The sequence below is a fragment of the Otolemur garnettii genome, unplaced genomic scaffold (genome assembly GCF_000181295.1).
Source record: "Otolemur garnettii isolate 467f Iridium unplaced genomic scaffold, OtoGar3 scaffold00003, whole genome shotgun sequence".
Taxonomy (NCBI): domain Eukaryota; kingdom Metazoa; phylum Chordata; class Mammalia; order Primates; family Galagidae; genus Otolemur; species Otolemur garnettii.
The window spans coordinates 35,409,281-35,422,653 of record NW_003852398.1 but is presented as its reverse complement, the minus strand read 5'-3'; the positions used below and the strand labels follow the sequence as shown (position 1 = coordinate 35,422,653).

At 32.7% G+C, this 13,373-nt stretch overlaps 1 protein-coding gene across 13 annotated transcripts in view; it reads left to right on the top strand.

Annotated features, from left to right (window-relative positions):
• The window catches only part of LOC100954037 (ankyrin repeat and KH domain-containing protein 1), a 172,935-nt gene that overhangs the window by 115,869 nt on the left and 43,693 nt on the right, over positions 1-13,373 (top strand). For 10 of the 13 annotated variants that reach the window (XM_023515880.1, XM_023515874.1, XM_023515884.1 and 7 more), the window contains 6 exons: positions 3,961-4,719; positions 10,333-10,478; positions 10,634-10,745; positions 11,509-11,654; positions 12,170-12,312; positions 12,948-13,161. In XM_023515880.1, the coding sequence (XP_023371648.1) occupies positions 3,961-4,719; positions 10,333-10,478; positions 10,634-10,745; positions 11,509-11,654; positions 12,170-12,312; positions 12,948-13,161 (1,520 nt within the window). The remainder of the gene's footprint in view (positions 1-3,960; positions 4,720-10,332; positions 10,479-10,633; positions 10,746-11,508; positions 11,655-12,169; positions 12,313-12,947; positions 13,162-13,373) is intronic. The other 3 variants (XM_023515894.1, XM_023515893.1, XM_023515891.1) reach the window with 1 other exon arrangement.

Sequence of the window (13,373 nt, the reverse complement as noted above, 5' to 3'; positions counted from 1 at the left end):
AAGATCCATGGATAATAAGGTTTAAAAATCTGTCTGGTAGAGTGCTGTCTGGTGATGTAAAAAAAAAAAAAATAAGAGAATTGCAGAACAAGAACTACATTTGATCAGATAAAACCAAGCAAAGAAACATGAAACTTAATCTAGATCCATCTGTATATCGTGTATTTTTTTTCCATTGGCCATTATTTTTCTATTGCACAGTATACTAATTATTTTAGACACAGAGGTAATTGATAGAATTAAGTTCATGTCAGTGGCATACTAAATATTTGGCAAGTATATGTCCCCCTCATTCCCTCACTGCTCATAAAAAAATAAAGGCCATGTTTAACCTGTCTCTATTACATGACTTCTACTGTAAACTTTATGTAGGTTTGTTAATGGAGGAAAAGTATAGAGGAAATAGGATAACAACCAAATCCAAAAGATAAATGGTGACTTTTCCTGTATTTCTAAATAGTACTTTTTGGTATCACTCAGCTATAACCAATAAATAGATTTATTTGTTTGTATCTGGCAGTAGGAGATGTTTGAAGGAGATAGAACCTTTATTTTCTGGTGTCTTTTAGCACTGCCTTTTGAAAATTTTATTGCTGGCTCGGCGCCTATAGCTTAACAGGCTAAGGCGCCAGCCACATACACCTAAGGTGGCGGGTTCGAATCCCCAGCCTGGACCCGCCAAACAACAATGATGGCTGCAACCAAAAAAAAAAAAAATAGCCGGGCGTTGTGGCGGGCACCTGTGGTCCCAGCTACTTGGGAGGCGGAGGCAGGAGACTCGCTTGAGCTCAGGAGTTGGAGGTTGCTGTGAGCTGTAATGCCAAGGCACTCTACCCAGGGGGGACAGCTTGAGGCTCTGTCTCAAAAAAAAAAAAAAAAAAGAAAATTTTATTGCTAAAAGAACACTTGTCATAATCTCCACTTAACCCAAAATTGAAGGTGTTGCTGTAGCTTCTAGGAATAATTAAGTAACATTATTTTTCACCAACCTGATTTATTCTTGATATTATAGCTTGTGTTAGTGCTTTGATGTGTATCTAGGCAATTCTGAGTCCATGGCTATAGATGCTCAGCCATTGGCTGTTTGGGGAATAGCTTTTTTTGTGCATTACCTTCACTGTCTTGCATTTGTAATCCTATGTGTGTTCTGAACTTACGGTCTCTCTGTTTATTTTAATGAGTTACTCTTAGTAATTTCTGTTTTAAGCTTCTTGCATATTATTTGCTAGATAGATAGGGCCATTCCTATCTGTTTCTGTCCTCAAAATTCTAGTCTTAATTTGGATTATTTTACTACTTATGAAGATTTTAAATCTGTAAATGTTCAACATGGTTAGCAACACTGATTGGTGTTGAACTCTTAACCTAGTTTACCTTAATCTTAAATACAAATTATAGTTGCTATATAAGGGTGTTTTGAAGTTAACAGGTGTTTTAAAAGAGTATTCAGTCTTTGTATAACTTCTAAATTTTCTCTTCTGATATCACTAATTTTATTATAAGACTGATTTTTTTCCTTGCCTTGCTGCAGATTTAAATGTTGCAATTGTGACCGTTTACTTTCTTTTTCTTACCTATTGATTATGTTTAGGCATTTTAAACAAATACTGTAAATTAAACCCTAGACTCCTATGTGGTCTTATGGAAGTAGTAATGAATTTAGCTCACAATCTAATCTATCCTTTTGCTGTGAAAGAATAAAGTGTTTCTTTACCACTTTGCTTGAAAGAAATAGGTGCAAAATTCAAGTAGACAATATACTTTCCTGAAGTTTACTTTTAAGAAATGTTTAAGCTTCTGAAAATGACAGCAGTGATATTGGAACTGTAGTCTTCTCACCTAGTAAAAAACACTGTCTAGGGGAAAAACTTAGATTTTTTTCATTAGTAATACATATTTGCATATTTGAGCTATCTGCAATTTTAGATCTCCCATTTTAGCAAAAAAGCAGATGAGTCTCTGGGTTTTTTATTTGTTCGTTTTTTGTTTTTTGTTTTTCCTTTAGTGGGTTTTGTCACCCTCTTTTTTTTTTTAATTGTTGGGGATTCATTGAGGGTACACAGAACCATGTAAACCTCTTGCAGTTCGGGGTATTTTAACATCTGAATCTTCCCCCCCCCCCCTTGAACTGGAGAATCATTTTTTAATTTTATTTTAAAAATTCCCAAATTACCTATGTTATTTATGTATGTTGACTGCAGTCTAAAATAATAAATAACTATTTTTTTTACCCAGTTCTTCTTTTTCTAAAAACCACTTTGTAGTTTTTAGTTAATTTACCATAAAGTTGATTTATTTTAAATGTACAATGCAATGAATTTTAGTAAATTTATCTAGTTATATGACTGCTACTACTGTCTAGTTTTAGAAAATTTTCACCATCCCAGAAAGATCTCTTATGCCTGTTTGTGATTATTTCTCATTCTCCGTGTGCTGTAAGCTCTGGAAACCACTATTGTAAATCAATCTCCATTGATTTACATTTTCTGTACAGATTTGATTTACATGGAATTGTGTAATGTGGTGTTTTGTGTGTTTTGTGTCTGATTTCTTTCACTTAGTGTAACTTTTTTGAGTTTCTTCTATGTTGTAAGGTGTATCAGTAGTTTGTTCCTTTTGTTCCTTTTGTTGCTGAATGGTCCATGGTCTTTCTAAATAAGATTAAGCCTTGAATTTGTTTCAGAGTAGTTATTGTATATCAGAAAATGTATTTTCTCCATTTTATATCTGGGTGTTTGGACTGTAATATTGACAATTATTTTCAACAGACTTGTTATGAGGGGAGTAACTTGAGTACAATTTAAAAGCTTAAAATAGGCTCAGTGCCCATAGCTCAGTGGTTAGGGTACCAGCCACATAATGCTGGGGGCTGGGGGGTTTGAACCTGGCCTGGGCTGGCTAAAACCTTAAAATAATATATACTCTCATTGTTTTTAACACTATATGCAAAATTTTTTCTTCTAGAATCATTTATTGGTTTTCTCACAGATAGATTATACTTGAAGGGTTTATTTAAATTGAAGATAATTATCCTTTGTGATAAAAGTTTAATATAGTGCTCTGATACAGAAGAGCCAAAGACTTGTTTATTATTTATTTATTTATTTATTTATTGAGACAGAGTCTCACTATGTTGCCCTTGGTAGAGTGCTGTGACATCACAGCTCACAGCAACCTCAAACTCTTGGGCTTGAGCGATTCTCTTGCCTTGGCCTCCCAAGTAGCTGGGACTACAGGTACCTGCCACAAGGCCCAGCTATTTTTTGTTGCAGTTGTCATTGTTGGTTAGCTGGCTTGGGTCAGGTTCAAATCCGCCAACTTCAGTGTATATGGCTGGCACCATAACCACTGTGCTATATAGGCTCTGAGCCACAAAGACTTATTTAATGGAGCATTTTAGAAAGATAGGTCTTGTTACATTATTTTTTAATGTAAGATGAAGAATATATTTTGACAACTTGAAAAATGCTTTTCACTGCTTTGATCTATAAGTTTTGGTCTCTTGTAACAACCTTACTTAAAGTAGTTAATGTTGATTTTAAAAAATGTTCTAAATAGCTGTTAAGCTAACATTAATGTTATCCTCAACACTATTTTGATATTGCTTTAGGTTTGATGTTCTTTAAAAAGTCCAAGCTAATCAGCAGAATTTTGAGATTTTTTTCTTTTTGTTTTTTTTTTCTCCCTCCCTGTTTTAATTTCCAAAATCCTCCTATACTAAAGAATAGGTTTTTGAAAATTCTCACTTTTTGAATTGGCAACGTTCCAGTTTATGCTGTATGAAATAGATGAGTATAGGCTTTAATCTACCTGACACTGATGTGACTCTTTGAACAGTCTTTCTACAGCATTAGTTATAAGGGTTTGGGGAGGGAGGTCCATATCTGTGGGAGGGGAGGCTGATTTTTTTTTTTTTTTTTTTTAGCATGGCACTTTTTCAAACATTTTTCATGTGCTTAGGTACATCCAAGCAGAAGTCCAGTTCCCTGCAGGTAGCAGATCAGGACCTACTGCCACCTTTTCACCCATACCAGCCTTTGGAGTGCATAGTAGAGGAGACTGAAGGCAAGCTGAATGAACTGGGACAAAGAATTAGTGCTATTGAAAAAGCACAGCTTAAGTCATTGGAGTTAATTCAAGGTGAACCTCTGAACAAGGATAAGATAGAAGAACTTAAAAAGAACAGAGAAGAGCAAGTCCAAAAAAAGAAGAAAATACTGAAAGAGCTTCAGAAAGTGGAAAGGCAGTTGCAGATGAAAACACAGCAGCAATTTACCAAAGAATACTTGGAAACCAAAGGTCTGAAAGACACAGTGTCTCCACACCAGCAGTGCTCTCATAGAGGAGTCTTCCCAGAAGGGGAGAGAGATGGTAGTCTCCCAGAGGATCACTTTTCAGAGTTACCTCAGGTTGACGCAATCTTACTTAAAGATAATGATGTTGATGAAGAACAACAGTCTGTATCATCAGCAGAACAAATTGATTTTGTCCCAGTCCAGCCTTTATCATCTCCACAGTGTAACTTTTCCAGTGACTTAGGTTTTGATGGGACAAATTCTCTTGAACTTGAGAAAGTATCAGGTAATCAGCAGATTATAGGACAGCCTCAAATTCCTATTACTGGACATGATCAGGGGCTGTTAGTTCAAGAACCAGATGGACTAATGGTTGCAACTCCAGCCCAGACGCTTACCGACACTCTTGATGACCTGATAGCAGGTGGGTTAAGAAATATATGTGTAATAATTTCTCTTTAATCTGTGTGCTCAACTTTTTTACATGCCCCTCCAAAACAAAGACCTTTGTATTTTCCATTTTAAAACTATCTTATAAAATTACTTATTTCTTCAGCTGTTTTAGAAGTGAGTTTAACTAAAAGTCAGTAATAGCACTAATACATGAAAGTGTGTTGCCCCCCCCCCCTTTTTTTTTTGGTCACATTGTAAAGCAAAAGAAATAAAGTTGCCATAATCCTTTATTTTAGACCTTTGGTATCAAAACCACCCTTTGTTGTGTCTTGGGTAGGCGATCTCAAAGTGGAATTCTTTGTAGGCTTTATAGGTGTTCACATAAGTTTACACATTAAATTTTCCTGCTAGTGATTTTCATGTTTGGAAATCATAATTTTAAATAACACTACTTCTTCTTCATAATTTCATTAGCTCAATTTAAATGTTTCTAATTAAATGGGATATTCAGAGAAAACTATACATTCCATGTTATACATATTTGTGGTGCTTATCATCACTTGATGATTTGAAGATTGGGATTTTTGCATTAACTCTTGATAAAAACATAGAGACACACCAAACACATACTCACACATGAAAAGAAAAAAATGAAAGGCCTGATAACTTTAAAGTATATGTTTCTGTTTATTGTTGTGTGGAAAATTACAACTAGATATGAAATGAGGTGCACAAGTTTACTTTCCCTTTCATTGTCCTTGCAGCAGTGGGAAAACAGTGCAATTAATCATTTACCTTCCTAAAGATGGCTGGTGAATGTATCACCTCCATGAGAGCCCAGTTCAGAAATGCAGCCAGAATGGCTGTTGACAGTGGATGAAGACCAAGAACTAAGATGTAGCTGGAGTGATATTCAAAGGCAGGCCAGTCCTCTGTCTCTTGATTGCAACATTTTTTTCCTTACTGTTGTCTGTTTCCTCTTGTCATATTCTCTTCCCCTCCTCCCATCCCAATTATGCTATCTCAATTTCCTTTCTTCTTTTGTGAGCCTTTAGTCTTCCTAATCTTTACTGAATCTTTTAAAATGTGGAATAACATTACTTAAATCAGGAATTTTATTGGGCATGTATATGACTTCCAGTGGTTATAGAATTGTGCTATTGCCTTTGAGACTCCTCTGATATATAACAGGTATCATTGTGCAGAAGAGAAACATCTTAGTTTTCTTAAAGCAAATTAAAATGCTGGGAAATGTTTTAAGGAGTTAGGCTTTTTATTCTCTAATTTGGGTTATATCTTCAGCCAATAGCCACTTAAATTAATTTTGTGTCATTAGCCTGAAGGTTGTTATAAATTATAAATAAACTCATATAGTTCATTTACAGTTTTAATTTCTAATTTGGGTAAAAATGGATTTTGGAGTGTAAAGTAATAATAATGATGACACTGGTAAACTAAGATTAACATTTTTAAGACTTAGTTGGCAGAAATGCCTAAGACTGATCTTCAGTTATAATTTAGAACTTTAGAACTTTCTCTTTTTTTTTAAATGTAGAAACAGCTCTAAAAGGAAGCTGATGTTAGGTGTTAGTTTTATGGTAGTGTTTACAGATAGTTCTTATATGAAAGACCAAATTTTATTTACTTCACACAAGTATTTGTTAAGTTGGTCTTTTATAAATTTCACATGAAACTTAAAAAATTGGCTTAGAAAATATCTTAATTGTATATAACATTAAATAAACAAAATTTAATTTGTGTTAGATACTAATGTCTACCATATTGTATAATGTTCTTTTATTAATAAGTTTTTAACCTTTAAATCATCCAATAAGTATAAAAATTAATCTGCATATAAAATTTCCATTTTATGGAAGTTATCTGTAAATATATAGGAATAATTGTATTTTTTTAAAAAAACTTTGTTTTTCTTAATTATCTTAATTGAAGGTGGAAAAATATTTAGATAAGGATAAATTAAGTTAATATCTAATTCTACGATTGTAAAATATGTTAATATATTTTGGTAAGATTATAGAACAAGCCAAAGACATGATTAATTTTACCTAAATTAAATCTAGTTTTTACCCCTTGTATTTAATAAAGGAGAGAATACTGTACATTTTAAAATTTTACTTTAGAGAATATCTATATAAGATAGTACATTTCAGTCTAAATATAGGATTATTTTTTCTTTATTGCTATTCTCTCAAAATGTTGTGATAATGAGTTGGTTAGATACATAATTTATTAATGTTGTGACTTGACTAAGTAATTTTGCATTTTAGTATGTAGTCTTACATGTATCGTACTTGATATAGTCCCAGACATAATATATACAAACTCTTGATTAGGAGCATGATTCCTCAAGTCATTTTCTTCTAAGAGTAAATTGGGCTTATAGTCGTTACTACTGTAATAGCAAGTGATTCCCAAAGTTCAAAGTAGAAACTTAAAACAGTTTAAAGAAATTCAAAATAGCTTTTACCATTGAACAGTTCTGGAATCATTTGATAAAAATTTTATTTCTAATATAGAAAGAAGATTAAATACAAATCAACTATTATCAATTTATTTACATTTATTGAGCACTTACCATGGACCAAGCTCTGTGGTAAATGCTTTATATATATTATCTCATGGGTTATTTATAATAATCATATAAAATAGGCCCTTTTCCCACCTTTATTTTTCTATTGAAAAACTAATGCTTAGGGAAATTAAGTTGTTAATAAGTGCCAAGATTCAAACTCAGTTCAACCAGGATTAAGAATCTTATGAAGTAAAGTTTCATTTGAAAATTCGGATTTAGCTTAAATGACAGTTTACCTTCTTTTTATATTAAGATTTGATATATATGTAAGCTTCAATACCGTTCTACAACTTTTTATTGCATTAATATTATTATTGGTACCTTACTAGGCTTTCTTTTTTTTTAGCCAGGGCTGGGTTTGAATACACCACCTCTGGTATATGAGGCCAGCACCCTACCCCTTGAGCCACAGGTGCCGCCCACAAATTGGAGTTTTAAACTATCTTGCTTTAAATAACTCAGTGGTAGTCAGTGTAGGTTTAAGAATAAATAAGTAATTAGGAAATTCTTTTATCTTGAGGGGATTAACAAACAATAAAATGTCTTTAAATAATAATTTTCTCTAATGTTAATGTTTTATGTGTGGGTTTTTATTCACATGAAACTATTTAATAAAATTACTATTATTTAGAACAGATTATAGCCATTAAATTTATTAAAATCTCACAATTTATGTACACCTAGTATAAGAGTTTTTTAATAGCAAGATTTATGTATATAAAACTATCTTCAATTTCATAAAGAATTAGGTAGAATATTGCACCTAGTTCTTCTATTACCCTATTTTTAGAATAGTGTATAAATTTAATTTGAATTGCATGTTGACCTTTGTGGTAGCAGTCTGTCTTAGTTGTTCTCAGAGTTGTTTTATTCAGAAGTAGGAAACATTTTAGAATTAATTTCCTGGTATAATTTTCTTTTAATACAACCTTTATTTCACATGTACCTTTTAAACCTCTTGCTATTTTTTAGTTTTATTTTTATAACTTTTCATTTGTAATTAATCCTATTAAAGTCACTTTCTGTGGGATACATCTGCTTGCTATTTTTACAGGGAGAAAAAAATGCTTATGATAATGTAGTACAAAAATGCGCAGTAATTGATAACACATTTTTGGCAACAGAGCTGTTAATATGCACAGAAGTATTTTTTAAAACCTAACTCCATAAAGAAGTCTCTTATAGCATCATACTGGTGTAACGCTGTATTCAACTATTTAAATTTTTTAAAATATCTGGGGTTTTTTGTAATAAAAAGATAATATGAGTAAATAATAATAATAGAAAAGTAATCCCTTACTAAGTATATGTTAATAATTATGGGACCACTATTAAAGTCTTTCTATTAGGTTCTATAATATATGGTCTTTAGGTTTTTGTTTTTTTTTCTTTTGAGCTATTTTCCAAATATATCAGCTATTTGGAAGAGATATAAGAAAATACTGTGTGCTTTTAATTTATTGAATGACAAACACTTTTTAAGCTTTGTTTTTATTTCGCATATTATAGGTGAAACAAATATATAATAATCATTCCTGTTTGTAATTGAAAGTTAAATTATGTTAATTGTGTGATGACAGAAGCTACAGAATTTTATTTTGTTAAGGTGGTTATATATATTGGTGGGGAAGAGGGTGGGATATCTCATATAGAAAAATAACATAGGCATCTTAAACTTTGCTAAGTTATTTAAACTAGTAACATATTAAACTTAATCATTCACACTTGTGAACAGTATCTTTAAATGGGATCTAGTGATAACAAAATTCTAGAGAGGAAGCGTTTTCCAACACTTAAAATGCTTACATTTTCCTTTAAGTCTGGTATATCTTTGATTGATTTTTAGTATGGATGCAAATATAAGATTGTGATTATTCCTATCACTGAAGCTTTGTTGACTTTTCCTATATTATTAATAATTATATGTTTTTTCTGAGTTTTTTTTCTTTCTTGAGTAATAGTAATAGTAATGTCTTTATTTTTTAATACAGTGAATAGTAGTACCAAAGTCCTATAAAATACCTGATAGTAAGATTTATTGAGAACTTATATGCCAAACACCATGTTAAATGCTTTCCATATAGTATCTCCTGGACTATTCCCAATAACCCTACGAGATAGGTCCTATTTCCCCCTCTACAGGTCAAATGTTATCTCTTATGAAACAAAAGAAATAGTTGAAGACATGCTAGGCATGGTGGCTCATTCCTCTAATCCCAAGTACTTTTGAGAGGCTAAGTTTGGAGGATAAATTGAGTCCAAGAGTTCTAGGTTGTAGTAAGCTATGATTACCCCACTGCACCTCAGCCTGGGTGATAGAGATTCTGTCTCTAAGAAAAAGAAAGAGGGACAGAGGGATGGAGGGGGAGAGAGAGAAAGAGAGAGATATTTAGAGACATTAAACAGAGTAATTGAAACTCATGATTTCAGTTAACTCAAGAGTACCAAGTAGAGCTTGAACTTTCAGTTTAAAAATAATAGGATTTTCAGATGTTTTAGCAGATTTTCAAAGTAAAGTTTGAATTTTAAAAACCCATACTCCCTCCTATTTATGTGAGAAATATTCTAACTTGTTCTCCCATTTTTTTTTTTTTTTGGCATTGTCCACAGGGTATTTTTATCTAATTGACTTTTACAAACTAAGATATAAAACTCCTTTTTTAAAAATTGGAAACCTTTTCTCCCTGTTGACAATATGAAAAGCTACTCATTTAGTGTACGTGCACTAAATATCAACCACTGTGTTAAGTGTTTTACCTGCATTATCTCAAGTGGTCTTTCCAACAGCCTCCTAAGGCAGGTAACTTCTTATTCCCATTCTACATATAAGAAAAATTGATACTCAGAGAAGTTAAATTACTTGCCCAAGATCAGAAAACTAGTGTTGAAACTAGTATTTAATTGTAGGTCTATTATATTCTAAAGCTTATGATTTAACTACTACTATATATTATATTACTGCTATGGAAATTTCTGTTTTCTGTGTTTTTCTATGTACAAATGACTTTACAATTTTAAGTAGAATTTAGTAATATGAATATTGTTTTTCAGCTGTGAGTAGCAGAGTGCCCACTGGTTCAAACAGTTCCTCTCAGACCACAGAATGTCTTGCACCTGAATCCTGTTCACAGACTCCAAGCAATGTGGCTTCCCAGTGTATGCCGCCTGTGTATCCTTCAGTTGACATTGATGCACATGTGAGTAGATTCCTTTATTTAAACTTATTTTGCACATTCAGATTTCCTTTGGAAAAGAAAATTATCATTGTACATTCATTGCAAAAGAAATATTATTTGCTTTTCAATTGATAACGCTTTTGTTGAAAAAAATCTAACATATTTTCTTCTCCTAGACTGAAAGCAATCATGACACAGCATTAACACTAGCTTGTGCAGGTGGTCATGAAGAACTTGTATCTGTACTCATTGCACGGGATGCTAAAATTGAGCACAGAGACAAAAAAGGTAAGAAATGTCAGTCAGAAGTAAAATTGAGTGTAGACACATCACAAAACAATTGTAACCTTTTAGCATGACTGTATTAATATACACAGCTGTGATTTAATAAAAAAAAAAAAATTGTAACCTTTTCACTATCAAAAAGTAGTTCCTAGGGCAGCACCTGTGGCTCAGTAAGTAGGGCTCTGGCCCCATATACCGAGGGTGGTGGGTTCAAACCCGGTCCCAGCCAAACTGCAACAAAAAGAGTAGCCAGGCATTGTGGCAGGCACCTGTGGTCCCAGCTACTCCGGAGGCTGAGGCAAGAGAATCACCTAAGCCCAAGAGCTGGAGGTTGCTATAAGCTGCGACACCACATCACTCTACCGAGAGTGACAAAGTGAGACTCTGTCTCTAAAAAAAAAAGTAGTTTCTAGGCTATCTCAGTCATAAGAAAAATAAGGAAAAAGAAAGATAAGCATATTGTGGTTGCCCTTCTCCTTTATTCTAAGGTTGGTTCTGAGGCATCAAAGCTTATTATAAATATAATAGTTTTTATTGACTTATCATTTTTTTATCATTTATGGGCTTTTTTCACTAACAACTTAGGGTTTGTAGCAGTTTTATGCTAAATGTTACCAATATCTGATCTGAAGTTTTCTTCAGTTTTGTTTATGGGGTTTTTGTGGATTTTTTTTTTTTTTTTTACCAAAATAATAGAGAATTTCAAACAATGTCTTTAATATAAATAAACAACCAATTTGTTTAAGATTTTTGTTTTCTGATTTAGGTTTCACACCACTAATCCTGGCAGCAACAGCAGGGCATGTTGGAGTTGTCGAAATCCTTTTGGATAAAGGTGGAGACATAGAAGCACAATCTGAACGAACTAAGGATACTCCACTTTCATTGGCATGTTCTGGTGGACGTCAGGAGGTTTGTCAATTTTGATTTTGTAAATGTTTTGTTTGTATTTTAAATTATGCACATGATAAATATTTTAGCTGCCTTAGTAAAATTTGCACCTGTTTTAACATGTTCCATATACATTATGAGGATGGGGATACTTTTGTTAAATTTAATTGGAATATAAATGCCCTTTTAAGGAATCTATTTCTTGTCCTTAAAACCAAATAAAAATTCCTTTATCCTTAACATTTAGTGGAGTTGAATGAACCACAATTACAACACATATGAAATGCAAATTCATTGCCCTATAATTGACAAATAGAAAGGATAACATCTTATTATTGCAATATAATTGGGATTTCTAAGTTCTGAATTTCTTAATTTTTCTCTAGTGCTGGTATTTTATATTTACAGCCTAATGAAATGTAATAAAAAAGTCAGCTATTCAGACAAGAAAGTGTAAGTTCCATTTCTTTGTACTTCTTTCATTATAAGCAGAGCCCTTGGTGTAAACTCTGTTCTCTATTGTTGTTATTTTGTAGGTGGTAGATTTGTTGCTGGCTCGAGGTGCAAATAAAGAACATAGGAATGTGTCTGATTATACACCACTGAGTCTAGCTGCATCTGGAGGATATGTTAATATCATTAAGATTCTACTTAATGCTGGGGCAGAAATTAATTCGAGGTATCACCTGTTCATTTTATTACTTGTGATTAATAAGTTACTGTCTTAGAGTTAAGTTCTACTCTTAAGTGTTTACCATTTTAAATTCAAATAGTATTAAAGTTACAAAGCCAACAATTATTCCTATGCCTTGTTTATAAGTAATACCAGCTTATTTCAATAATATGACTGCTTTTAAAGAGAACTTATTTCAAAAAGTACTATTATATATAGTTGGAAATGTTACATAATATATAGTTGGAAATCCCTTATTCCTTATCTTTGGTCTAAACAAAATATTTGTTGGCATTAGAAATCCTTCTTTTTGGGGAGAGATGGGTGGAGGGAGGGCGACTCAAGGTATCACTTCTATGGTTTATCTTACAAGGGTACAAGCAAATCTTTCTAAAAGTAGAATACAAACATCTTAACACAATAACTAAGAAAATGACATGAAGGCTATGTTAACCAGTTTAATGAAAATATTTCAAATTGTATGTGATAACACCACACTGTACCCCATGATTGCATTCATGTACACAGCTATCATTTAATAATAATAATAAAGAAATCCTTCTTTTTTGTGAAACATTTTCATCTTTAATGCTAATAGGCACCGTATTATTTTAATTTTCTAAGTACGTTTCCCCCCTTAGGACTGGGAGTAAATTAGGTATTTCTCCCCTGATGTTGGCTGCAATGAATGGACATGTTCCTGCAGTGAAACTGCTGCTTGATATGGGTTCAGATATTAATGCCCAGATAGAGACCAATCGGAACACAGCTCTCACCTTGGCCTGTTTCCAGGGCCGAGCAGAAGTAGTGAGTTTGCTTCTGGACCGAAAAGCCAATGTTGAACATAGGGCAAAGGTAAGCATTTTATGACTTATCAACTACTTTAGATGTATTTCTAGTAGAAGGAATGTGGCATTTCAACTCAAGTTGAATGTAACATTTTAAATTTTCATAAGTTAAAACTGATAACTTACTACAGGACTGGGAAATTATGCTATGTAGTAATCAGTGACATTCTATCACCATCATGACTTTTTTATTAAAGACAAGACTTTTACAGCCTTATT